Raw genomic sequence first — 25,888 nt, 5'->3', positions numbered from 1 at the left:
TCTGCTGCCTCAGCCTCTCAAGTGCTGGGCTTCCTCGCCAGCAAGATTGCCGTTACTAAAACCGGCGTGAGAACGCCCAGGGCGGCTGGAGGGTGGAGCCTAACTCCAGTCTGATCCTGTTTCGTCAGGCTCCTCCCAGGATCCTACTTGGAGGGACCCCCGGAGTCTCAAACGAACAAGTTTTGGGTCTAGAGGGGCCGGAAATATTTGTGGGCGCTGGGCGGGGGCCCGCCCCTCAGCTTCCGGCACCGGTCCTGGGAGTTCCTTCTGCGGTCGTCCGTGCCTGCTCGGTAGGATGGCGCTAGGCCGCTGCGCTTGTAGCACGGAGAACAGGGCGTTGCTCAACGTCCTCGCTACCCTCCGCCGTCTGTCCCCGCTGGCAGGGCATGGGGGCTTCTTCCGCTCTGTACGCGCTCTCCGCGGCCAGTCATCACCGAGATGTGGACCTCCGCCGTCCTAGCCCTCCCGTCCTGTTCCCGCGTGTCGGCTAGAGCGTCTCCTCCTCGTTTCCTGTCGCTCTGGAGTCCGGGGCGGGGCGTGGGAGAAGGGGGCGTAACCTCGGAGGGAACTCGTGAGTTCAGGTCGTGTGGAGACGCCGGAAGCGTTGGGAGGGAGGCCGGAAGCTGGGGGGCGGGGCCAGGAAGTGAGGAGGGGCGGGGGTTTATGAGGAGGCCAGGGGAGCGTTGGGGCAGATTTGCACTCAGGTCCACCTGAGCCACTAGTCGGTGGTGCTCACCTCTGTCCCCTCCCCTCTGTGAGACAAGGTTGTCGTCTGGGGGTAGGGGACTGTGTGCGGCGGGGTGGGCTGGTCGGAGGACATTCCTTTGGCCTTGCCGCAGGCAAGGTGTGGAGAGGCTGGGTTTGGGGTGGGGACGGGTCTTCTGGGCTATCAGAGAAGGGACCCCCCCGCCCCACCCCCCCGCTTCCCCCCACCGCACTTCTACCCTGGCTGACTGGACACTAAGATGGCTGCCGTTGCCATGACACCCAACCCTGTGCAGACCCTTCAGGAGGAGGCGGTGTGCGCCATCTGCCTCGATTACTTCACGGACCCCGTGTCCATCGGCTGCGGGCACAACTTCTGCCGAGTGTGTGTAACCCAACTGTGGGGCGGGGAGGACGAGGAAGACAGAGATGAGTTGGATCGGGAGGAGGAGGAGGAGGTCGGAGAGGAGGAAGAAGTGGAGGCTGTCGGGGCAGGCGGGGGTTGGGACACCCCTATGCGGGATGAAGATTATGAGGGTGACATGGAAGAGGAGGCTGAGGAGGAAGAGGAAGTGTTCTGGAATAGTGGTATAGGAGGGTCTAACTGGGACAACATGGACTATGTGTGGGAGGAGGAGGAGGAGGAGGAAGAAGAACTGGACTATTACTTGGGGGATGTGGAGGACCTGAGGGGGGAAGAGGAGGACGAGGAGGAGGAAGTGCTGGAGGAAGATGAGGAAGAGGAGCTAGACCCGATCACCCAACTGCCGCCACCTCCAGCCCCTCGGAGATGCTTCACTTGTCCCCAGTGTCGAAAAAGTTTTCCTCGGCGGAGCTTCCGCCCCAACCTGCAGTTGGCCAACATGGTCCAGGTGATTCGTCAGATGCATCCAACACCTGGTCGAGGGAGTCGAGTGAATGAGCAAGGCATCTGTCCGAGACACCAAGAAGCCCTGAAGCTGTTCTGTGAGGTGGATGAAGAAGCCATCTGTGTGGTGTGCCGCGAATCCAGGAGTCACAAACAACATAGTGTGGTGCCCTTGGAGGAGGTAGTGCAGGAGTACAAGGTGAGTAATGTACGGGAGGCAGAATGTAGTCAGGATTGGGAGGAGAGAAGGGGAACTGGGGACGTGATGCGGGTTCTCTTAGCAGGACTTTGTTATTGGAAAAATGATTCTCCCTATCCAAGCACTGACTTGAAGGTGGGTAAATGAGAAGGATCCTCTAACTTCCTCTGTGGCTTAAGGATAGGGGAGCTAGTGACAGGGAGTGCTTTACTCCTAGTCCTATTTTCTTCTGGATGAATCTTAAGTCTTATCCATGACAGAGCTACTTCAGATGGGAAGAAATGGAGACCTAAAAGAACAAATGAAAGGTCGGAAACCGGAGCATAGAAATAACTAGTTTCAGGTTCAGAAACACTTATCTCTCAGTGGGTTCCACACCTATCCTAGGATATTAGCTTTGTTGGTTTCTGTCTGCACCCAGTCGCATGTATTAACCAGAAAAGAGAGAGGCTCTTGGGGCAGAACATCTTGCTCAAGCTTCAGAGTGCCTTTGAACTTTCATTACTACACGCATATGTCCACTTTTTATAGATTATCATTTATAATTCAGAGTCACTGTGAGTTTGATGTTTGCTATTCACATTTTATTGATTGGGAAACAGGTTTAAGTTCTGAACATCCAGATTTATATGTTGTACAGCTTTAGAGATAGACTTCGATGTGAACATCCTCCTCCTCTTGGAGCCTGCATCCTGCTTGGATATTTTAGTTTGACTTTTCTGACTGGACTATTCTTGAAATGTAATTTCGTTTGGTTAACTGTCTGGCTCTTTATTTCCCTGATTTTTTGGATAAGTGTGAAGGACATTTAACTGTGAAATAGCTAGCACAGATAGAACTACCTTCAGATTTGAGGTTAGAAACTAGGAGGAGAGTGGAGCCTCTGTTTGTCGGCCCAGAGCTTTGTTGTTTGTGATTCAGTCAGTAATTCCAGTTAGGTGATCATCATCACCTCAGCTTTACAGTCTAAGGCTTCACAGCTCTTTGTCCGTTACTAGAGCAGGTTTTTAAAAGTACAGTGGGCCTTACAGAAGAAGTTCTGAATCAGTTGAGAGTATCTATAGAAAACTAAGATGGGCATGGTAGAGCAAGCCTGTAATCCGAACACTTGGGAACACTTGGGAAAGTAGAAGCGGGAATATCAGTTCAAGGTCATTCTTGACTACATAGCAAGATAGAGGCCAGCCTGAGTTCCATGAGACCTGAATTACACAAGACTCAAACAAACAAAAAAATTGTTTATAGTTCTTTTTTGTTTTTTTTTTTTTTGAGACAGGGTTTCTCTGTATAGCCCTGGCTGACCTGGAACTCACTCTGTAAACCAGGCTGGCCTCGAACTCAGAAATCCGCCTGCCTCTGCCTCCCGAGTGCTGGGATTACAGGCGTGCGCCACCACTGCCTGGCTGTTTATAGTTTTTGAGACCTGGTCTCTCTCTACCCCTTGCTGTCCTGGAACTCCCTATGTAGACCAAGCTGGTCTCAAACTCACAGCCTTTGCAGGTGTGAGCCACCACTCCTGGCTCACAGTTTTATTTTGTGTGAGTGTAAACCCCATGCAAAGGTAAACAGACAACTTTGGGAATTGATTCCTCCTTCTGTATTGTGGGTTGAACGATTGAACTTATCTTCAGAACTAAACTATCTGGCCAACTCAGAGAACTTGTACTAAAGGAAAAAGGGGGAAAGGGGAGGGCAGGGATCGCACAGGCCTTTAATCCTAGAACTCTGGAGGCAGAAGCTGGCAGTTCTCTGTGAGTTTGAGGTCAGCCTTGATCTACACAGCAAATTCTATGTCAGCATGACTGCATAGTGAAATCCTGCCTAAAACACAACAAAACCCTGTAATAATCTACTTAGATTCACGCTTGTAATTTCTTTTCAATTTAGACAAATATTAAGTGGCAAATTTAAGCTTTGTAAATTTTAAATTGATGGAGTAGAAATGACTGATTCTACTAGTGGAGAAATAGCAATATCGAGAGGCATAATTTTTTATATACTGTTTTATGGAATGACTGATTTATTACTCCAGTAATACTTCCCACAACCAGTTGTGTAACAATTGCCTTTTGTACTCAGGGTCAGTTATCTTTTTGGTTCATGGGTCATTATCAGGATGTCACTGGCAGCTAACAGTGTAGTTAGCAAATGCTGGATAACATTTACTGATCTTCTGCCACATGTTAGAAACTTTGCTAAGTTTGCTATCTTCGAGGTTGACATTATTCCCATTTTAAAATGAGGAAATGAAATAATGGCTTACCTTAAATTACCTAGATGCAGTTTTGGTTCTGCGTGGAGCAAGGCTCAAGGTTCATCCTACATTTTCCTCTAATGAAAAGGAAGGAACAAGTCAAACGTAAAAGACATTAAAAAAGAAAGAGTAAAAGGCAGCATTTATTATACCTATCTTGGTCTCTGCAGGAAAAAGACATGGCTATAAATGCCTGGAATGGAAAGCTCCTGTATCTGATTGCTGTTTGAATTGTAACTAAAAGAAGAAAGCGCTTTTGTTTTTCATGTAGTGGGTAATTGAATGGAAAACAAAGCAGCCAGCCAGAGCATAGAAACTAAAAAAAGTGGCAATCCCAGCACTAGGGAGGTAAGAGTAGGAGTTCAGAAGTTCAAGCTCATCCTCAGCTACAACACACATTCCAGACTACCCTGGGCTATATGAGACCCTGCCTCAGGAAAGAAAAGTGAGGGTAAGGGACTCTGTAATGTCTGTAAGACACATTTGTAAATTGCTTATGCTCTGGGAAGAAGTATAGCTCAAATTACTTTGGCTCTCAGAGGAAGTTGGGGTACACAGAGTCAGCATCATGCTTGGGAAGCTGGGCTGTAAAGGAAAAATACTGTGGACTAGTGGAGTAGGGTAATCCCAGGTCAAGGGAATAGCATAGAATCATAACTCCGTGGCATGGATGGGGGCATGTAAGAGGAGACCATAGTAGAAGTGTAGAGTTTATACTTTGAAAGTCGCATAGAATCGCTTTAACACTTTTAGCATAGGCACAACATGTCTAGAAAATGTTTAGATTTGTAGGTGTTGAGGAAGATGGCTTATCAAATGAATGTGAGCAGTGGCAGGAATATTCCTGTGGATGGACTTTATGGAGTGAGGAGCATAAGCCATGTATGCACTAGTCGGGAATGGAGTTCTGTAGCCATAAAGATCCAGCCTCTCAAGAAGGCACACACAGGGCCTATCCATCATGAGTGCAGGGGAAAGTTGGGGGCATTTATGGTCATCTGAGAGAAGAAGGGGTATGGGAAGGAAGGGCATATTTGACACTTACCAGTGGTGATATAAAGCACTGAATCTCCACTGTAGGGAGGATAGGAGAGACGATCTGTAGGACAGGTGCATCTCATCGTTTCCCTGACTAACTTTCCCTTTCCTGATCCCTCAGGCCAAGTTACAAGGGCATGTGGAACCACTTAGGAAGCATCTAGAGGCTGTGCAGAAGATGAAGGCCAAGGAGGAGAGACGGGTGACAGAGCTGAAGGTGGGTGATGTATGTGAGTGGACTGATTGAAGCTGTTGTCAGGATAAAGAAGATGAGACTGCCAGATTCTTAGAGATCTGTGGTGATGCAGCCTTCAGAGTCAGGAAACATGTTTCCTTTCTAGTTTGTAAAATGTGGAAATGGAAGCATGACTTATTGAGACTGGTTATCTTGTCTAACGATACAGAAGATACCCAGTCCTTGACTCTGGATAGCATAGCGAGCAAGTGAGCAAATATGTACAACAGCTGCCAGAGGAGTACCAAGTCGCAGGATAAACAGATGGCAGGCAGAGCTTCCCTGAACATTAAGGGCTGTGGTCTGACAGGCTTGCTGGGTCCTGGATGAAGGGCAAACTGTTAGGAAAAGGAAGAATTAGTAATCATCAGCGTTGCAGAGATCTCCTGCCCTCTTTGCTAGTGTTCTCAGCCCATTTACATTAGCTTACTTTCCTCATGTTTTCAGAAGGCTAGCAGGCCTTGCTGGAATGGAACTAGTACTGTAGCCAAGCTAAACTTCAGCCATCAAATGGGGACAGACACCCTTTCCCTCCTTCCTGGTCAGTCTGAGCCTTGCCACTTCTAGAGCTCATAGTAGTGCCATCTGCACATTAGGGAGTCACTGCTATGAAATGTCAGTCACAATGTGCTATCTGGCCAGCTTCCCAAGCTGATACTGTTAGGGTCTTCTGAGTTTTAGAAAATGTATATTGGGGTCTGTCTTTGAGGAAAAGAGTGAAACTTGATTTGACAGCTACTACTTTACCTGCTTGTTAGTTCTTCCTCCTTACTCAGGCTATTTGTTTTTGTTTGGGGGACAGGGTTTCCCTGTGTAGCTCTTGTCTCTCTTGGAATTCACTCTGTAGACCAGGCTTGCCTCAAACTAAAAAAGATAGATCTGCCTGCCTCTACTTCCCAAGTGCTGGGACTAAAGTCATACGCAACCACTTGTTTGGTTAGTTGGTTTGGGTTTTTTTAGTCTTTATTCCTCCCAGTCTTGGGAGGCAGATACAGACAGATGTCCATGAGTTTGAGGCCAGCCTCGTCTGCATAGTGACTTCCAGGACAACCACAGCCATAGTAAGACCCCTCCCCCCAGAAAGTGTTTTATTCTTTATGCAGTATTGTTTTAGTTACTTTTTCTGTTTCTGTGAAGAGACATGATGATGAAGGCAACTTATAAAATGTTTATTGGGCCTTGTGGTTCAGGATAAGAGTAGATGAACAAAGAATGGTGTGGGCTTTTGAAATCTTAATGCCCACCCAGGTGACACACCTCTTTCGATGTAGCCAGAGCTCCTAATCCTCCCCAACAGTTCCACCAACAGGGATTGAGTATGGACCAAGCCTATGGTGGTTGTTCTCATTCTATTCACCAAAATAGCTATTTGGCGTAGCTATTTGGTAGTCTTTACATTGTGTTGGGTGTTATGATACATTTAAGATACATATGGGAAGAAAAGGCATTATTTGCATATCTGCTGATCTGAGTCGCCTGGAACCAAACCCACTTGAATATCTAGGAACAGTTGTACATACAAAATGTTTTACCTGTTGCCCTAAGTGTGTAACATTTATGTTTGCACTTTTACAGGAGTTTGCTGACTCCTAGTCTAGAGAACTTAAGTGACTGCTCTCTTCTGATGACTGTAACTACTGAGAGTCAGGACTTAACTGTGTGGCATCTTCCTTTTGTGTTTTGAGAAAGAGTTTTATATTGTAGCCCAAGCTGGCCTCAGATGTGGAATAATTCATTTGCTTCAGTCTTAAGAGTATTGGTATTATATGCATGAGCCCTCATGTCTAACTTCACCTCAAATCTTGCTTCCTGAATTCTCTCATTTGGTAATTTCACAAATTTCTTACCAAGTACCAACCTGTGGTTGGCACTGTGCTAGCCTCTGATGGCACTGTGGTAAAGGCTTATACAGGTCCTCTCTGTGGGAACATAGTTAGGCATGTGGCTTATCTTTAAATTAGCAAAGGAGGTAGAGACAGGAAGATTGTGAGTTTGAGGTCAGCCTAACTAAGCTACAGAGCAGGACTCTGTCTCAAAAACAAAACTTGACTGGCAAGATGGCTTAGTTGGTAAAGGTATCTACCACAAAGTTTACTAACCAGAGTTTGATCCCTGGGACCTGGATGGTGGAAGGAAGGAGAGAACCTACTCTTGCAAGTTGTCCTCTGACCTTTACACATGTGCCCCCACCCCTTTCTGCATTATAACATAGCATTTCCAATACCATACATTATGGAGATGGTGGTACAAAAATCTGGAGAGGAGAGAAGGTTCCTTTGGAACATGAAAGCTTCTATCTGAAAATCGAGTTAGGTAGACAGGGAAGAGTTAAGTATTCCAGAAAGCAGTTGGTGAATTTGAACCAGAATGCAAGGAGTTGGCTATCTCAGAGTCTGTACAACAAGACAGATTGAGGAGAGACTTCTCTTCCCATTCCCAGGACATGTTGGAGTTAGGCTGAGAGGAACAGACAAAAAATGTCAAGTTTATTACCTTTTTGTGTATTTATGTGGTGGCCTCTATTCCCATTGCATCTCTCCTTTTTTAAATCTTAGTGTAGGGATGTTTTGCCTGCATGTATGTTTATGCATGCAAATATGTGCATGATTTGGTGTGTCTAGAAGTCAAAAAAGAGCATCAAATCTCCTGGCACTGGAGTTACAGATGGTTATGAGCTGCCATGTGGGTGCTGGGAATCATACTGTGTTCCTCTGGATCACGAAACTGTGTCTTCATGCCTGCCTTTGCATCTTTCCAGAGCCAGATGAAGTCAGAGCTGGCAGCTGTGGCCTCAGAGTTTGGGCGGCTAACACGGTTTCTGGCTGAAGAGCAGGCAGGACTAGAGCGGCGCCTCCGGGAGATGCATGAAGCTCAGTTAGGACGTGCAGGAGCAGCAGCTAACCGCCTTGAAGAGCAGGCTGCCCAGCTAAGCCGCCTGCTCGCTGAAGCCCAAGAACGGAGCCAACAGGGGGGCCTGCGGCTACTGCAAGTGAGCACTGTAACCCTTTGCCCTGGTCCACACTCTCTCTCGCTCCCTTTCTGTTCAGTTAGGCAGTGTTCTCCAACTACTGCCCAGAACTGCCTGTACTTCACTGGAAAGAATCCCAACTCTTTTCATCTGAAGACCAAGACTTTTTTTTTTTAAAGCTGGTGACAGAATTGAATATGTGTGTGGCAATCATACCTACCTAAAGAATGCATATTTGGTTGTTTGAATTAGGGGGTTAAGAGTTGAAAGAAGTCCGGGCAGTGGTGGCGCATGCCTTTAATCCCAGCACTTGGGAGGCAGAGGCAGGCGGATTTCTGAGTTCGAGGCTAGCCTGGTCTACAGAGTGAGTTCCAGGACAGCCAGGGCTATACAGAGAGACCCTGTCTCAAAAAACCCCTTTTAAAAGAGTTGAAAGAATAGTTATAGCATTGTTACTGGGGCCTATGGTAGGATGATAGGTCTGGTGGTAGTTTATGATAGTTGAGAAGTATTCTTGTTTATTGTGAGCCTGGAAGGTGCTTTCTCCCTTCCTGTTCACATTCAGATCTGTCTTTGCTGGAGACTGGGAGAGAGCAGTGATCCCTGTGCAGCTGACACTTTCTTTCTCTTTTTCCCTCTCCCTCTTTTTGTCTCTGTTATTCCCAGGACATCAAGGAGACTTTCAATAGGTGTGTTCCCACTCTACCCTTTGTAACCCAGTAGGGTCTGGTTCCCCATTCCTGCCTGAGACTTCCTTTCCTTTTTCCCCTGCCCTCCCACCCTCTCTCCCCAGAACCTAAGTTTCTGTTTCTTAGACCCACCCTCTCTCCCCAGAACCTAAGTTTCTGTTTCTTAGACCCCCGCTCCTTCCCCCTTAGCTTTCATTCTTTACCCTGGGAATTATCATGCTCCCACCCCCTACCTGCTCCCCTTCCTCCAGGTGTGAAGAGATACAGTTGCAGCCCCCAGAGATTTGGTCCCCAGACCCATGCCAACCCCATAGCCACGACTTCCTGACAGATGCCATCGTGAGGAAAATGAGCCGGATGTTTTGTCAGGCTGCAAGAGGTAGGGAGGTCAATGAAGGTCAATAAAAGGAAGGTCTTTGCCTTTCCTTTTATAGACTTGAGATGAAGTTGAGGGAATCTTGGTAACTGGGATGGTGTAAACTAGTGGATGCTACTCTTGAGGTTCAAGGCATGAGTTGCTCCCACGGTAGCCCAGCTGAGTTTTATATGAGGTGGAAAGTCAGGGGCAGGGAAAGGCCAGCAGGTGTTATAATTAGGGTGAAGGTTAGAACCCCCAATCTTGGTCTTCTAATATAGGATGGGAGCTAAGAAGAGATGGATGGGATAGGGTGGTGTGAGGGGAAGCAGTTTTACCTGTTCTTTCTTTCCAAGTGGACCTGACACTGGACCCTGACACAGCTCACCCAGCTCTGCTCCTGTCCCCTGATCGCCGTGGAGTCCGATTGGCAGAGCGTCGGCAGGAGGTTCCTGAACATTCCAAGCGCTTCTCAGCTGACTGCTGTGTACTAGGGGCCCAGGGCTTCCGCTCTGGCCGGCACTACTGGGAGGTAGAGGTGGGTGGGCGGCGGGGCTGGGCAGTGGGTGCTGCCCGTGAATCAACCCACCATAAAGAAAAAGTGGGCTCTGGGGGGTCCTCTGTTAGCAGTGGGGATGCCAGCTCCTCACGACATCACCATCGCCGCCGCCGGCTCCATCTGCCTCAGCAGCTCCTGCTCCAGCGGGAAGTGTGGTGCGTGGGCACCCACGGGAAACGATACCAGGCACAGAGCTCAACAGAGCAGACACTGCTGAGCCCATGTGAGAAACCACGGCGCTTTGGCGTGTACCTGGACTATGAGGCTGGGCGCCTGGGCTTCTACAATGCAGATACCTTAGCCCATGTGCACACCTTCTCAGCTGCCTTCCTTGGCGAGCGTGTTTTCCCTTTCTTCCGGGTACTTTCCAAGGGTACCCGCATCAAGCTCTGCCCTTGATCAGCCTGCCACCCGCAGGGGCCCCTCTGGTCACCACTGGGGGGGCGGGTGGTGGTGGATAGTTGCCCACTGTTTGGGAGCCCACATTCCTCCCACTGTTTGTTACTGAGTTGCTTCCTGCTCCCTCTTGAACCCAGGCTGCTTCTCCCTCTAGGAGTCAAAAAAGCCCTAGACTCCCTCCAGCTCAGTCTTTTCTCACCTACTTTGACAGGTCTGCATGGGTCCCTGATAATGAACAGCTGCCTGACGACCTTCCCTCCCTGTCTGCCTAGCTCAGTCCAGCTCCGGGCCCCACTTTGGAGTAGGGGATGTGTGGAGATTATAACTTAATTCCTCAACTTTCCACCCCGACTCCTTAACCCATCATTTGAGGCTCCATGGTTTGGGCAAGGCACTCCACGTTTTTGGTGCAAACTTCAGCTAAGAGTTTTAGAAGCTACATGGGAAATCAGGCTGGGCAAAGGGTAGGGCTGTGTAAAGTCTACTTTTTCTTGGGGAAGTAGGAACTCTTAAGCTTTCCTTCCACCCCCAATTTCTACCTCCATAGACTGGCCAGAATTTAGCTTCATTGAGATCTGAAATGGTCAGCTTGACACCACATACCCAATAAATTATTTTCTCTGTATCATATATAGGAGCCCGAGTCTTCACTGTCAGGCTCTTATTCAGTGAAGTTTCTGGCCTCTCCACGCCTTTTAGTTCCATTTGGTAAGCCCTGTTAGGGAGCTTGGGACAGGAGTCCAGATCCTTGGGAGACCACTGGGTATAATCTATTTTTCTAGTAAGCCCTTGCCTTCTGACACTAAACAGCTTTCATCCTCGGCTTTAGTGGCTGAGGTCAACTCATGTTCTTGGGGAAAGGTGGATTGTTGCAAAATAAAAAAAGTGTTTATTTGCTTCTTTTGTGGACTCTTTAAAAACAGAGGTATCTAGAGCCTCCAGATTTCCTATTTTCTGACCCAGGAAATAATTGATACATTCCTGGTCTGTTGTCTGTGAGCTAAACTATGCTTTATGCATTATGAGTTGATGTGTGGTGTGCCCACTAGTGACTTTCATGCAGTCAAACAGAGCATCAGTTTTACTTAAAAATACTTCCAGGATTATGAAAGGAGACCAAACCAAAGTTGATGGATTTTGCCTAGCTGGTGAGGACATCTGATGTGTTTACTCAGCTGTTCTGTTCCTGCCCATGTGCCAGGATAATAAAACACCACTGGGGAAGTAGTTAGACCTCTTCTATCTCAAAGATGTTTCAGTGGTTCACAGCATGGTCTGTTCTTGTGGTAGAACAGGGTTCAGCTCCCAGGACTCACATAGAAGCCAGTTTCAGAAAGCCAGTTTATTTCTAAGACTCTGTCATAAACTTTTAGCGGGTACCAATAGTCACCTGCCACACTCGCACCAAGTTGTCTGTATAGCCAGCAAACAGAGTCTGTAAGAGAATGATAACAGGGTCATGTCACACCCAGCAATGAACTTTATATTAAGAGGAAGTAGCAGCTTGCCATATAGACTCAGGCATTTTTTTAAGCTTTTAAGTTTAAAAAATCCACATCATAATCTTTCCCTAGAAGGAAATAGGCTAATTAACATTCTCTGTATAACCAGCCCATCCTAAATTAACCTGGTTTTACTTCATTTTATGTTGACATTAGTCTTGTGCCCTAAAATATTAAGAGCAAGGAAGACAGGTTGGGGGACTGAGTTGAAGGGCCAAATACACTTACCTGGCCATCAGCAGACCATGCCAAAGAGGTACACTGGGGTGGCTCTGCCTTGCTGCTGGTGCTGATAACTTCTTGCTTCAATTCATCTACAATGATCTTGCCCTCCAAGTCCTGAGGAACAGACCGAAACCCTTAAGGACACACATTACTCTTATCTCTTAGAATCCTTTCAATAGAGCTGGCAGGATGGCGTTACATGTGAAAGTGCCTTGCTTGTTTCACTCAGAAACTATGGAGAACAATTTGCCTGGCTATGGGCCAGCTAGCTGGGACCAACAACACGTATATACCAAAATGACGAACTGCTTAGAATTCATGTTTCTAACAGTTATTTTTCTTTTAAGGGTATATATATAGAGTATTTATTAGCCCTATACTCCACCAGCAAAAATCAATCCTCAGGTCCTGATAGTTCAGGCCTACTGAGATACCTAAGAGACTGAGGCAGGATTGCCAACTTTAACTGACTGCACAACTTAGTGCAAATGAATCCTCTTTAAGATAAGTGTGCACTACCTATCACCCAACAACAAAAATGTACTTCACCAACTAAAAAGGGTACCACTTTTACCTCGGAAAGGCTACGAATGCCTTTTGTACCTTAAGGTACAAAACCAAAAGGGGTTCAAAAACAGCAACATTTTCGAGAGTTAAATGCTATTTATACACACAAGAATTACTAACAGCTCAGTTGTTAGCACACACCTCTAATTCTACTCAGATATCTAGGAGGCAGGCTAGATCTCCCTGTCTAGTCTACACAGTATGATGAACTTGTCATTTAGTCGTCTAGAAATCCTGTAACAAAGATTACAGAATTGAATCCAAGTGGATACTAACAGCATAGGGAAGGACTCTTCTTAAATGTTGCTAGAGATTGAATTTGGACCTCTCATATACTAAATAAGTGTTCTACTACAATGTTATACACACTGTTGTCTTCATGATATACCACAGCTACTTAACTCCTAATAGGTAGATGCCACCTGCACTGTCAAAATAGCCTCTCACAAGAGAATTACCTTGGCCCAAATGGCAATTAGAACACTCCATAAAGTGCTATATAAATGAGCATTACTTTTCATTAGGCAGATGTCACGCAGTGCTGCTAACTGTTAAGGGGGAAAAATGAACCTCCTTGGTGCTGCTAGCAACTTAATGACGGAATCTGAGAAAGCTTTACTTCTGACAGTCAAGTGCTGTGCAACAGAGCACACTTACCCAGATCTTGATACTGGGGCCAGTGGCAGCACAGAGCCAGTATCGATTGGGGCTGAAGCACAAGGCATTGATGATGTCCCCACCATCTAAAGTGTAAAGGTGCTTGCCTTCATTGAGATCCCACAGCATAGCCTGGCCATCCTGGGCAGATAGAAAAGGTGAGTTAGGTCAGACTGTATAGTGTTCATGGCTCTAAGACTTTCCTCTAATGTATAATACCTTACTAACTGTATCAAACCCCCAACTTTAAAAAGCAATCACCTTTGGTAAACTTTTCCATATATTTTAAAATAATGCTTAGAAACTTTCCCAGTTTTATACTACCAAATAAAAAGCTTTCTCTGTACAAGAGATGACAAACCCCAAATACCTTGCCTCCAGAAGCACAGAGGGATCCATCTGGAGAGACAGTCACTGTGTTCAGGTAACCAGTGTGGCCAATGTGATTGGTCTTTAGCTTGCAGTTAGCCAGATTCCACACCTAAAAACAAACAGAAGAGTCTGTGGGCGACCAGGACAAAGGCATACACTTGACAAAAAAGGCATAAACACCTTCTTTTGTACAAGTCCCAATACCTGGGTGATCAAGACAAGGTCACAGTACCTGTGCTTGGATGACACAGGTCAGTAAGGGATACAGAATGAAACCTAGCCCCAACAGACTACATCCCTAGAGTATTGAGATGAACCATAAAGAGCCAAAGTCAAAGTTTGTTTGAAATATTCCAAACCAGAATGCATTACTGAGAGGAATGCGAACACATTTTGGATTTTTAGCAGGTCTACACCCTTGCTTAAAGCTTACCTTGACCAGCTTGTCCCATCCACAGGAGACGATGATAGGGTTGCTGCTGTTCGGGGAGAAGCGGACACAAGACACCCATTCTGAATGACTCTCATCCTACAGAAGATTCAGGGGAATGTTAAGAGGCAGTCTTTCCCAGATTATGGAGCTCTACCACACCTCCCTAAGTGAACAGCACTCTCACTTCTCAGAGGTGAAATCTTTATTTTAGGCCAACAAATCAGTTGGCAAAGCCACCTGCTGTCATGCTCGCAGACATTTGAGTCCTAAAATGACCCCAAAGCTCACCCACTACTCATGGAGCACAGGACCAGGCACAGCTCAGAAACAGCCTCTGGATTTCAGCAAAGCCAACTCAGATGGCATGTTGTGGTCATCACTGTTGGGCCTGGCTTGTAGCCCCTTAAACACATACTTAAGATCATTTAAGCCTTAGGGCAGTTATAGGGCATCTGGGTAGCTGCTCATGTGACAAGACCCTGCCCAACTGATGCTTTGGTTTGGGTTTCCACGGCCCAACCTAATATGAAATGAAAGGGGGAAAATAAAACACCTCTAGCTGGGCATGGTGGCCTTTTAACCCTATCACAGTTGCAAAGCACACCGATCTCAGCCAGGTCTACACAGAAACCCCATCTAAAACAAAATTCCAGCTCTCCTTTAAGTCCCATGAAAGTCACAAGCCAGCATGCACAAATAGCTTAAAAAAAAATAAAAAATAAAAAAAAAGACAAACAAAATCCCAGAAGGGGCTAACAATACATAACGAAAAGCTAAAGAGCCAGGCGATACAGTTTTATCCCAACACCTAGGAGTCACATCACTCCAGGCCAGCAGGACTACATAGTGATGAACCCACCCCAGAAACAACAGAGCCCCCAAGGGGCAGGAGATAGGCCTGAATATGCTGTCCCTACCACCCTTACCCCTTTACCTGGACAGTGTACTTGCAGACACCCAGAGTATTCCACAACTTTATGGTCTTGTCTCGGGACCCAGAGACAATCTGCCGGTTGTCAGAGGAGAAGGCCACGCTCAGCACATCCTTGGTATGGCCGACAAACCGTCGTGTGGTAGTGCCCCTAAGAGGGAGAACCTGGTCACTTTCTAGACAGGTTTTATCCATCCAGTTAGAGCCTTTTCCTACCTAGCTTCGTAGGCTCTATTACCCCACATGTGGCTTAGAACCTACTATTAGCTCAGGTCATGTCTGATATGTATCAGAGAACCCATTCAGAATTGCAGGACATGTCCTCATTCCCTTGTGGGGATTGGTTGACAATGTCTTCTTGTCATCACTAGGATCCTCTATTACATCTGGCAAATGCCCATCTAAGACAACTTACAAGATGAGACACTTAATAGGTACCCAGTTTAAAAAAGCAGCTCCAAGGGAAGCCAAACGCCCCAAAATGTTGCTTCTCCCTCTACAAAAGGACTAATTAACTGTCAAGGGGAGACCACACCCTGGGGAAATCTACCTCAATTTTGCCCACCCTCCCCCAAGGTCCCAAAGCAGGTACTTGCGTTGTGAGATCCCAGAGGCGCAGTGTTCCATCCCAGGAGCCTGAGAGGGCAAACTGACCATCAGAGGAGATAACAACATCACTAACAAAGTGGGAGTGACCCCGCAGAGCACGTTGTGGTATGCCATAGTTGGTCTCATCCCTGGTCAGCTTCCACATGATGATGGTCTTGTCTAAAGAGGTTGCAAAGGGAAAGAAATCTCATGAGGATCCCCAAAGTCTACTTACTGTGCACAATTTACAGTCTTAAGGTCACTGGTGCGGTAAATGGGACAGAGATACTGCAAGTTAAAAGGGGCTTACCACTCTAGAATATAGAGAGACACAGATCTCAGCTGTAATGTGAGGCTATGGGTACCACACTTCCTGGGATTGAGACTAAAGTTCCACGCTAAAAACTTATTTTATTTAATGTGGATCCCTACATATGTCTATGGTGTGCAGAAATGGGTGTTAGGTCCCCTGGAACTAGTTGCAGATGACTGCAAGCTACCGTGCAGGATCTGGGAAACAAGCCCTAGCCTTAACCATCCTTCCCGCCCAAGACTAACCCAACAGAAGCACTGATGAGCAGAGACAGCCTTCCACGCCTCCGAAAGTTAACAGAAATGGAAGTTATGGCAGCATCAGACACAATCTTAGCCACGTACCAACTTAAATACGAACAGAAAGCCTGATAAGCCTAACATTAGGAGATAGGATGGAGCATAATTTTGGGTGGGTAGGGATGGTCTGGGAGAGGGAAAAGACATGAAGATGTCATGAAAGAAAAAAACAGTATTAGTTACAAGGAAAGAAAACCTTGGGCTGGAAGGGCAAGCCCGGAAATGTGGGGAACAAGGCACCTACAGAGTTTAGGGGTAGGCGGCAGCAGCTCAGAAACAGCCTCTGGATTTCAGCAAAGCAAATCAGATGGCATGTTGGGGTCATCATTGCTCCGCCTGGCTTGTAACCCCGTAACTACTTAAAGCACATATGCAGGAAGCAAGCGAGACATTTAAAATCGGCAACTTTTTTTTTCGGGGGGGGGGGTTGTGCGACATGTCTCGGTTTCCGTTCAAGTGTAAAGAGTCGCCCTGGTTGTGGCCCAAGTTGAGGTCTGCAAACCCCAACTAACACCTGGGTTGGGGAATGGACCAAGCCTGCCAACAGGCGCGCCTCTTGCTCAGCCACGAGACATGCAGTCCCCTGGACACCGGGTATTTTACCCGGCATGCAGCCCGTACCTCGAGACGCCGACAGGATCATGTCCGGGAACTGCGGTGTGGTGGCGATCTGTGTTACCCATCCATTATGGCCCTTAAGGGTCCCACGAAGGGTCATCTGTTCGGTCATGGCTGCAGCTGATGCGAGTGTCGCCGCAGCGACAAGGATGGCACCGGATAGCTCAGAGAGCCAAGCACCGCAGCGGCTGCCACCACGACCCTGCGGAGGAAAAGAAAGAGCGACCTCCGCCGGAAACGGAAATACTCGGAGAGCAAGGCGGGGATTCCCATGGTTCACTGCTCCTCAAAGATGGCTGCACTAAGAAGTGGGAGGAACTGGGGAAGTAGGTCTCTAGTATCGTCGTTTCTTCCGCCATACAACATAGTTTGGCAGCGCTGTACAAATGCATTCTGAAGCCAGATGCACCAGGTTTTTAGAAAGGCTTCTCGGAAGATTAAAACATGCCGTAGAAGCAGAAGTGAGACTGACTGCACACGACCAAACTACAGCGGCCCCTCTGCCCCTACGTGGCAGAGACGGAGCTTCCGCTTCACGTTCGGATCCTCGGTTGGAGACACCGCCTGCAACTTTGACTTACGGAAGTACAATTAAAATTGCAGTTAGGGGCGTGTGCCACCAGATCTGGCCTTTTTGCTTTTGTTTGTTTGTTTGTTTTGGTTTTTCGAGACAGGGTTTCTCTGTATAGCCCTGGCTGTCCTGGAACTCACTCTGTAGACCAGGCTGGCCTCGAACTCAGAAATCCACCTGCCTCTGCCTCCCAAGTGCTGGGATTAAAGGCGTGCGCCACCACGCCCGGCTTTGTTTGTTTGTTTTAAGGCAAAGTTTCATGTAGTGAAGGCTAATCTTAAACTGGCTGTGTTGCCAAGGATGGTTTTGAACTACTGATCTGCTTCTGTCTCCCAAGTACTGGGATTATAAACCGAGCCGCCGCCGGGCGAGGCTATAAAGGGACGAAGTGCTGGGTTCAGATTTCTGGGGATTCTGTTAGAAGCTCTTTCTGTGCTTCCGATCACACCTCAGAAAAGCCTGCTAGTCTGTCTTGTGTATCCCTGAAAGAAGTGTTCCGGGACGAGGAAGCAGAGGAAAACTGATAACCTGGCAACCTGATGACGTTCCCCTCAACACTTGTTCAAATTATGTCGTGTTTCCACAGATCTCGCCTTAAAAAAATTTAACTGTATGTTTTAAAATATTTATGTGTGAGTGCGCTTCTGATTGCCACAGTGCACTGGTTGAAGTCAGGAATTTTCTCTCCTGCCATGTGTGTTTGGCTACAGCCGACTTGTTCAGCTTCGATATTTTTTTTTTAAAAGGAGCACAAGTCAGGAAGGTAAGCAACCACTAATGTCTACGTGAACTAAAGGATACATTTAATTATTTTAGTGCTATGGGTTGAACTCCCACATGCTAGGAGAGTGCTTTATGGAGTTACATCCACGCCTCAACTCCCAGCCTTCTTTAGTTTTTGTCTGTTCGTGTTGAAGACAGAGTCTCACTATGTAAAAAGCAAAGCTGGTCTGGAACGCAGAGGTCATCTGCCTCTGAGTGCTGGGAATGCTGGTATTAAAGGAATGTGTCTGGCTGAAGCTGAAGAGATACCTCAGCCGTTAAGAGCATTGGCTGTTTTTCTAAGAGGAGATGGGTTTGATCCCCAGCATCCACATGGGAGCTCACAACTGTCTCTAACTCCAGAGGCTCCAACAATCTCATACAGACACACATGTATGAAAAACACTAGTGCACATAAGATAAAAATCATAAAAAAAAAACAGTTTCGTGGAATTCATCACTACATTCAACCTTGTTTAGTTTTGATACAGGATCTGCATAGCTCAAATTGGCCTTAAATTTAGGATCTTCCTTCCTTAGTCTGCCAAGTAATAGATTATAGACCTAAAACACCAGGCCCTAGGTATAAGTATTTGTTTTTCTTTTTTCTTTCTTCTTCTTTTCTTTTTTTCCCTTTTTTCTTTTTGAGACAGTGTTTCTCTCTGTATCCCTGCCTGTCTGTAGACCATGCTGACTTGTTTTTCTATTTGTAAATTGCATTGAGTTTAATTCTCCTCCTCCCCACCCCCCAACCCCCCTATGTGTTTTGTTTTTCCAGACAATGTGTAGCCTTGGCTGTTCTGGAACTTGCTCTCCAAACCAGGATGGCCCTGAACTCTCACCTGCCTCTGTCTCCCAAGTGCTGGTACTAAAAGCATGCACCACCACCACCCAGCTGAGTTTAGTTTCTTATCTGTGATGAGAGACTGAAATTAGTACTTACATAACATGGTATGTGGAGAATAAAGGAATATAGGAGTCGAAGCATGGTGTCAGAGGTTTGGGATCTGAGCATTCAGGAGGCCGAAGGAGTAGGAGGATCACTGTGATGTCAAGGCCGACCTAGTCTCTTTAGTAAATTCCAGGCAAGCCAGGTTAGGTCGAAGATAGGAACAGAAGGAAGAAAGAGGCCGGGTGGCCATTTTGTTTTGTTTGTAGTTTACGTCTTAATCATGGCGGGGTAAGAGAGTGAGGGTAAGTTTGGAAGGAAGCCATAGGCAGGTGTGAAAGCACACTATCCTGTGGCTACGTGGGGAAATGTTCCATTGCAAAGGCCCTTGGCTGGTCTCTGAAGGCTGAGCGGTGAGAGTTGCCGCAGTGTTGGCTGGGATTAAGGCAGGACCTTAGCAAGGTAACCCTGGAAGGCATCTGAGAAGGCAGGTCTACTTTAGGTGAATGTGGTGTGGTTGCCCAGGGGTGCAAAGGGCTTCTCAATTAAGACCACTTGCTCTGCCGGCCTGTGACAGAGTCGCCTGTTTTGGTCTCTGTGGAATGTGCAGGGTAGTGTCTTGGATGAGTTCCTTCACAACCAGAGGGGTGCCTTCTTAGCACCCCAAGGTTGTACCTCACTTGTCCCCTTGGTAAGCCCAACTGGCTGCCTTTCGTTTTTTCCAAGTCTTAAGCCATTCTTGTGTTTCTCTGGTGGTCCTAGAAGTCACCTTCCTTACCCTAAAGCTAGTTTGCTGCTCTAAAATTAAGTGGGTCATGCTAGTACTTGTCTCTTTGCATTATGCCACACAGAGAGGTGAGCCACTACTAGACCCACATACCAGCTTCCTTAGTGTAAACTGACTTTCCACTTGGAAAAAAAATGCCATTCTTTTTTTCTTTTGGTCTTTCGGATTGAATCTAGGGTTTCTATCTTGGTAGATAAGCACACTGCGGGTGAGCTACATCCCAAGACCCCATCCTTCCTCCCTCCTCCCCACGCTTGCTTTTTCCTTACCTCCTCCCTCTTTTGCTTTATTTGACAGGGTGAGACAGGGTTTCACCGTGCAGCTCCTTGGCTGACCTTTACCTTCCTAGTATTCAGATTATCGCCATGCTCCACCAAGCCCTGCTATCTGCTGTTTTTTTTAATCTGTGCCTAGGGTATCCCCAGGAAACAGCACATTTCTGAGCTAGCACCAGAAGTCTGGGTTTAAAATGCACCCTTCCCAGACCTGCCTGGGATGCCTGAGATGGGAATGCTGCAGATCCTTCTCCCAGGTGTAGGTTGGGGGCGGTGTGTGTGTGTGTGTGTGTGTGTGTGTAAGGGGGTGGGGGTGTGGAAGCCTGGCCCACATACCCCGTCTCCCACAGAGTCCCTGCTTACCTCTCGGGGGCCACCCTCCTCCCTTGCATTGCAAGCCAGGGGCTGAGGCCTGAGACCTGAAGTTACCTTCATCTTCACATACGCTGCCAGCTCTCCTCCAGCTCCCATCCCTTGCTTTCAGACGTGATTCTGGCAGCATCTCATCCTGTGGGGCCCTACAGAGAGAGCTTAGGAGTTGTTTTGGAATCCATGTTGGCCGAGATGGTGATGCCAACTATCGAACATGGAGAAAAAGGGGGTGATAAAAAGTGGATGGCCAGATTCTGAAGGATTGGGATTTCCTTTGCTAGTCTCCTTTCAGTTCCTTCACAGAAACTAATGATCTGTGCAGGCTGTTGTGGCCACTGGAGGACAACAGAGCCTAGTGGGCCAATTGTCTTGTAATGTTGCTGACTACTTTAGGTGAAGCTTGTCTCAAAAAAAAAAAAAACCCCAAAAAAACAAAAAACAAAAAACCTTTCAAAGAGAAACCTGTCTCAAAACAAAACAAAAACTCACAAAAAACAAGACAAACAAACAAACTAAGATAATGGCCAAATCCTTTCTCCTTGTTATGCAGATTCCTGGTGACTAGTTTCCTACGGCCCCTATGTGGTCACACCCATCATTTTCTTCCACACAAGCTTTTACACATCATTTTTCTGCCTAGAAAGCCTTCTATATCCTACCATCCTCATAGACAAAACTAAATTTCCTCAGCTCTCACGTGAGGCTGCCAGAAGTGCTTGGTGACTGGCAGGACAAGGTCAGATTCCTTCAGCGCTCTAAAGGCCATGCTTGTAGTCGCTGGTCCCAAGCTCAGAGCACTCTTACTGGACTCTTAGGGCTTCCTTTTTGAATGTCCTGGGGATGGGCGTGCTCTGTTTCTGCCCAGATTTTGTATCCTCAGTACCATGTTGAGGGCTTGGCCTGTAGAGGATTCCAATCTTCATGGTCAGCCTCACAGACTTACTACTAAATGCCAAAAAATAAAAAATTAAAAAAAATTTTTTTAAAAAGCATTTGCAGATAGAGGGGTCAGCGGGGTGCAGAGTCTTGGCTTTGAGAACTTAGGTAGTAGACAGAGAAGCCCTAGATAGGCAAGAATCACTAGTGAGAAACGCATTTGTTGCTGAAGAGTCAGAATTTCGTCCTGAAGCCTCAAGTGATTCTGCACAGAGGCTTGGGACTTCTTGTTTCTTCATAAAATCTAACCAATGAAACTCTTGGCCTATGGTGGCTAGTCCCCCTCTCTTTCTTTCCTTCTTCTTCCTCTTCCTCCTCCCCCTCCTCTTCTTCTTCTTCCTGCCTCTCTCTCCTGAGTGCTGGGATTAAAGGCATGGCCACCACCGTGCAGTACCAGGTGCCTTTCATTCTTAACATTTTCTAGATCTTGATTTTGTATCTGCTTTGCCTGTCACGGTCCTTATTTTCTCAGCTGCACATGGCATAACAGCTAACATTTAAAAAATATCGAGGGGGTCCTGCTACCTCCACTCTGAGATCTGGAGACGTGGGTGTCATATTCGTTAATCCATAGATGCTGTGGGCACTCTTAGTAAGGTTCTGGCAAGACCTTCCACCGAGAGAGAGCGTCTGAGTGCCAATGCCATACTCTGGCTATGCGGCCTCAGTCTATACTACAAAGTCGACTTAGGGTTTGCATTGACACTAGTGGTTCTCAATTGGATATTTAAACAATTAAAAAATATATGTATGGAGGTTTTGCTTGCATTTGTGTCTGCGCACCATATGGGCAGTGTCCAAACAGACCAGAAGAGGGTGTGTGGGGTTCCCCTGGAACTGATGTTCCAAGGGGTTGGTGAGCTGTGGGTGCTGAGAATAGGAGCTGGGTTTTTGGGAAGGGTTGCCAGTGCTCTTAACAGCTGAGCCAGTTCTTCCGCTCTATACCGATGTTTTTTGGATATCTCCACAGGTGACATTTTGTACTGTCTGGAGACATTTGATGCTGTCACAACTGGTGGAGAGGGCCAGTGTCACCGCTCTTTACTGGAATCGGACAACACAAAGAACAGCCACTCAACCCCAAAGAATTACCTTGCTCAAAGTATCACTCCTGAGCTTAGGAAAGTTTAATCTAGTCAAAGCAGGGACCAGGTCTCCCTGTCTGTGGGGTCCAGGCTCAGTCACATAAGATGTAAGGCTAGCAAGTGGCTGATAGGTTGGGATGGAAACAATACAGAGTCAGTGGGCTCTATGGCACTGCAGGGTCGCTCTAGCTGTAGTGTCTTTAAATGTTGCAGAAGTCTTAGAGCTGAGTCAATGACGCAAATGGAGTTGAGAGTTTTAGATGTTCGGAAAGTCTGTGTGAAGGTGGGGCCCGTGGTGCAGCCACAGTGGAGAGGAGCAAGCCTAAACAGTTTGTCAGGTGATTCTGCAGCCAACAGCTGAACCCAGAAAGGAAGACATTCAGTGAAATAAGTACCTGACACGACACACATGATTAGTACCATCCCCTACCCCCGAGTTTCAGTAATAAGCACTGCTATTATAATATACATAGAAGAATCCAATTCTTTTTTGTTTGTTTGTTTGGTTGGTTGGTTTGGTTTGGTTTTTTGAGACAGGGTTTCTCTGTGTAGCCCTGGCTGTCCTGGAATTCACTCTGTAGACCAGGCTGGCCTCGAACTCAGAAATCTGCCTGCCTCTGCCTCCCAAGTGCTGGGATTAAAGGCATGTGCCACCACCGCCCAGCAAGAAGAATCCAATTCTATTTCATTCAGTGTTACTGAAAGTTTAAAAATTGAGCCCATGGGGCTGGTGGGCTGGCTCAGTGGGCAAGAGCACTGACTGCTTTTCCGAAGGTCCTGAGTTCAAATCCCAGCGACCACAGGGTGGCTCACAACCACCAATGAGATCTGACGCCCTCTTCTGGTGTGTCTGAAGTCAGCTACAGTGTACTTATGTATAATAAATAAATAAATCTTAAAAAAAAATTAAAAAAAAAAATGAGCTCATGTAGTTCAGTTGAGAGAGTGCTTGCCTAACATGGATAAAGCCTGGCTTCAATAACTAGCACCCATAAAACTGGGCGTGGCGGCATATCCTTATGCTGTCAAAGCTTGGGAAGTGGAGGCAGGAAGATCAAACTCTTTAATTTTTTTCTATATAGTGGGTTCAAGGTCAGCCTGAGATGCATCAGATCTTGTCTAAAAACAAAACAAAACAAAACAAAACACCATCACAACAACAATAGCAAACCCTAACATTAAGTACCACTGGGAGTACTTAGTGCTCTTCTAGGGCCTACGTTGCATTCTTTGCATCCATGGTGAATGATTCACAGCCACTTGTATTTCTAGCCCCAGGAGTTATGATGGCCTCTTTTGCCCTCAAAGACACTGTGTAGAAAGACATGCATGACGTACATATGTGTATTTTCCAGTGCCCACAGGCTCACACACAAATGTACAGACACATGCACATTCACACATGGACATGCATACATGCACACACAGGTGCACACTTGGACACAGACATCCAGACAGGCATAAGCTCACACACACCCATACATACACACGAATAAAAAGAAAAAGGAAGTTGCACCAGAGGTAGGGTAATTTTAAGGCTATTGCACTAATAGATTTATCTCCTCACTAATGTTCTCTGTTTCAGCCTCTGAGATTTTTGCCCTTTTATAGGATAAATATTTGCTCTCTGTAATGGTTTGGTCCAGGGAGTGGCAGTATTGGGAGGTGTGGCCTTGTTGGAGTGGGTGTGGCCTTGTGGGTGTGGGCTTTAATACCCACAAGGTCTTAGCTGCCTGGGAGCCAGTATCTGTTAACAGACTTCAGGATGAAGATGTAGAACTCTCAGCTTCTCCTGCACCATGCCTGCCTAGACACTGCTATGCCCCTGCCTTAATGATAATGGACTGAACCTCTGAATCTGTAAGCCAGTCCCAATTAAATGTTGTTGTTTTTGTTGTTGTTGTTGTTGTTGTTTGTTTTTTGTTTTTTTGGTTTTTTTTTTATAGGAGTTGCCTTGGTCACGGGTCTGTTCACAGCAGTAAACCCCTAACTAAGACACCCTCTTTTGACCTCCTCGGACATTTGTCTCATGTGCATACTACCCACCGCCCAATTAAAAATAAAACCCTGTCTCCAAACAAATAAAAAATAAAACAACAGCAGCAACAACAACAAAAAAATATGGGCTGGAAAGATGGCTCAGCAGGAAAGAGAACTTAATGCTTTCCCAGAGGAGGGGAGATCCGTTTCTGGGTCCTGTGTCAGGCAGCTCATGACCATCTGTAACTCCAGTTCCTCGGGCTCTGACACCCTCAGGCACCACACACAGGCATGGATAGACATCAGCATAATTAAAAAAAAAACCTTTAAAAGATGAATAAAATGGGATCAGTCTCTTTAAGGACTACCAAGAGAAAGTTGTGTGGAGACCCTTCTTCCAGCTTTCTTCAGTTTTGTGGGGTTTTTCCTCCTTCCTTGACTTGTGCTTTAGTAAGAAGTACACTGTAATGAGATATATCAGTCTAATATAATCTACAAACACACACACACACACACACACACACACACACACACACACACACAGCATAAATAAAACTCCTGGAAATTTTTAATGTTTCCACCCTTAAGTTTTTAAGGAACTAACCTTTTCTTTCTTTCTTTCTTTCTTTCTTTTTTTTTTTTTCTGTTTTGTTTTTTTGAGACAGGGTTTCTCTGTGTAGCCATGGCTGTTAGGAACTAACCTTTTCTTTCTTTCTTACTTTCCTTCTTTCTTTCTTTTTTGTTTTGTTTTGGTTTGGTTTGGTTTGGTTTTTTGAGACAGGGTTTCTCTGTGTAGCATGGCTGTTAGGAACTAATCTTTTCTCTTCAAGTTTATTCATTAAAATGCTGTTTAAGACACAATATGAGATGGTGCTGATGGCGCAGGCCTGTCATTACAGTTCTTGGGAAGCTGAAGTGGAAAGACTGCAAGTTTGAGGTCTGCCTGGACTATGAGTTCAAGGACAGCCCCTGCCACTTATCAGGATCCTGACTAAACACACAAAAGCGAGGCTGGGACAAAGCTTGGTTTTTCTTTTAAACAGTTTTTGAAAAACTGAATATTTTCTCTTTGTGTGCGAGTGCTTTGTCTACATGTGTGCCTGTGCACCTCATGTGTGCCTGGCGTTCTCAGAGACCAGAAGAGGGTATAGAGTCCCTTGATACTAGAGTGATAGATACACGGTTGTAGGCCACATGTAAGTGCTGGGAATTGAACTCTGGTCCCACAGAAGGACAGCTAGTGCTCTTTAGCAGCTGAGCCGTCCGCAGCCCACTGAGAATATCCTCGTAATAAAATGCTTCCCCAAATAAAAATTCCTCCATTGCTCTAAATTCTTTATCTGCTTTTCCAAGAGGAACCTGAAGCTCCATGAACTTCTGGGAGGTCATCACTACCAGCATTACAGACTCCTAGAGAAGAAAACATTTTAAAAATGAAGAAAAATTTAAAGCAAAAA

The 25,888-nt window shown here is 46.4% G+C and overlaps 2 protein-coding genes, 1 long non-coding RNA gene and 3 other non-coding genes across 10 annotated transcripts; 2 read left to right on the top strand and 4 right to left on the bottom strand.

Annotated features, from left to right (window-relative positions):
• The first annotated feature begins 146 nt into the window (after positions 1-146).
• Trim41 (tripartite motif containing 41) lies at positions 147-11,167 on the top strand. Of its 5 annotated transcripts, none has more exons than XM_031350841.1 (8): positions 147-1,772; positions 5,186-5,281; positions 8,058-8,288; positions 8,934-8,956; positions 9,208-9,335; positions 9,668-9,843; positions 9,939-10,093; positions 10,481-11,167. In XM_031350841.1, the coding sequence occupies exons 1-8, from the start codon at positions 966-968 to the stop codon at positions 10,539-10,541; spliced, it is 1,677 nt and encodes a 558-aa protein (XP_031206701.1). In that variant the 5' UTR covers positions 147-965; the 3' UTR covers positions 10,542-11,167. The 5 variants fall into 5 exon arrangements, with proteins under 5 accessions (XP_031206701.1, XP_031206700.1, XP_031206697.1 ...); XM_031350840.1 differs by having other exon boundaries at positions 9,668-9,849; XM_031350838.1 differs by having other exon boundaries at positions 148-1,772; positions 9,668-10,093.
• A 429-nt stretch (positions 11,168-11,596) lies between these two features.
• Positions 11,597-17,016, bottom strand: Rack1 (receptor for activated C kinase 1). The gene is made up of 8 exons (XM_031350843.1): positions 16,778-17,016; positions 15,553-15,724; positions 14,960-15,107; positions 14,026-14,121; positions 13,591-13,701; positions 13,221-13,361; positions 12,000-12,110; positions 11,597-11,704 (listed from the first exon to the last, which is right to left on the bottom strand). Exons 1-8 carry the CDS (start codon positions 16,884-16,886, stop codon positions 11,639-11,641), a joined length of 954 nt encoding a protein of 317 aa, XP_031206703.1. The 5' UTR covers positions 16,887-17,016; the 3' UTR covers positions 11,597-11,638.
• Positions 14,343-14,411, bottom strand: LOC116079401. The gene has a single exon (XR_004113955.1). It is a non-coding gene; the product is annotated as a small nucleolar RNA SNORD95 (small nucleolar RNA).
• LOC116079384 lies at positions 15,252-15,331 on the bottom strand. The gene has a single exon (XR_004113941.1). It is a non-coding gene; the product is annotated as a small nucleolar RNA SNORD96 family (small nucleolar RNA).
• LOC116079402 lies at positions 16,423-16,490 on the bottom strand. Its single transcript, XR_004113956.1, has one exon. It is a non-coding gene; the product is annotated as a small nucleolar RNA SNORD95 (small nucleolar RNA).
• On the top strand, positions 16,791-22,934 carry LOC116076842. Its single transcript, XR_004113109.1, has 2 exons — positions 16,791-18,108; positions 22,337-22,934. It is a non-coding gene; the product is annotated as an uncharacterized LOC116076842 (long non-coding RNA).
• Positions 22,935-25,888: the final 2,954 nt, after the last annotated feature.

The sequence above is a fragment of the Mastomys coucha genome, unplaced genomic scaffold (assembly GCF_008632895.1).
Source record: "Mastomys coucha isolate ucsf_1 unplaced genomic scaffold, UCSF_Mcou_1 pScaffold5, whole genome shotgun sequence".
NCBI lineage: Eukaryota > Metazoa > Chordata > Mammalia > Rodentia > Muridae > Mastomys > Mastomys coucha.
The sequence above is the reverse complement of the archived record's forward strand: the minus strand, read 5'-3'. Positions and strand labels throughout refer to the sequence as shown.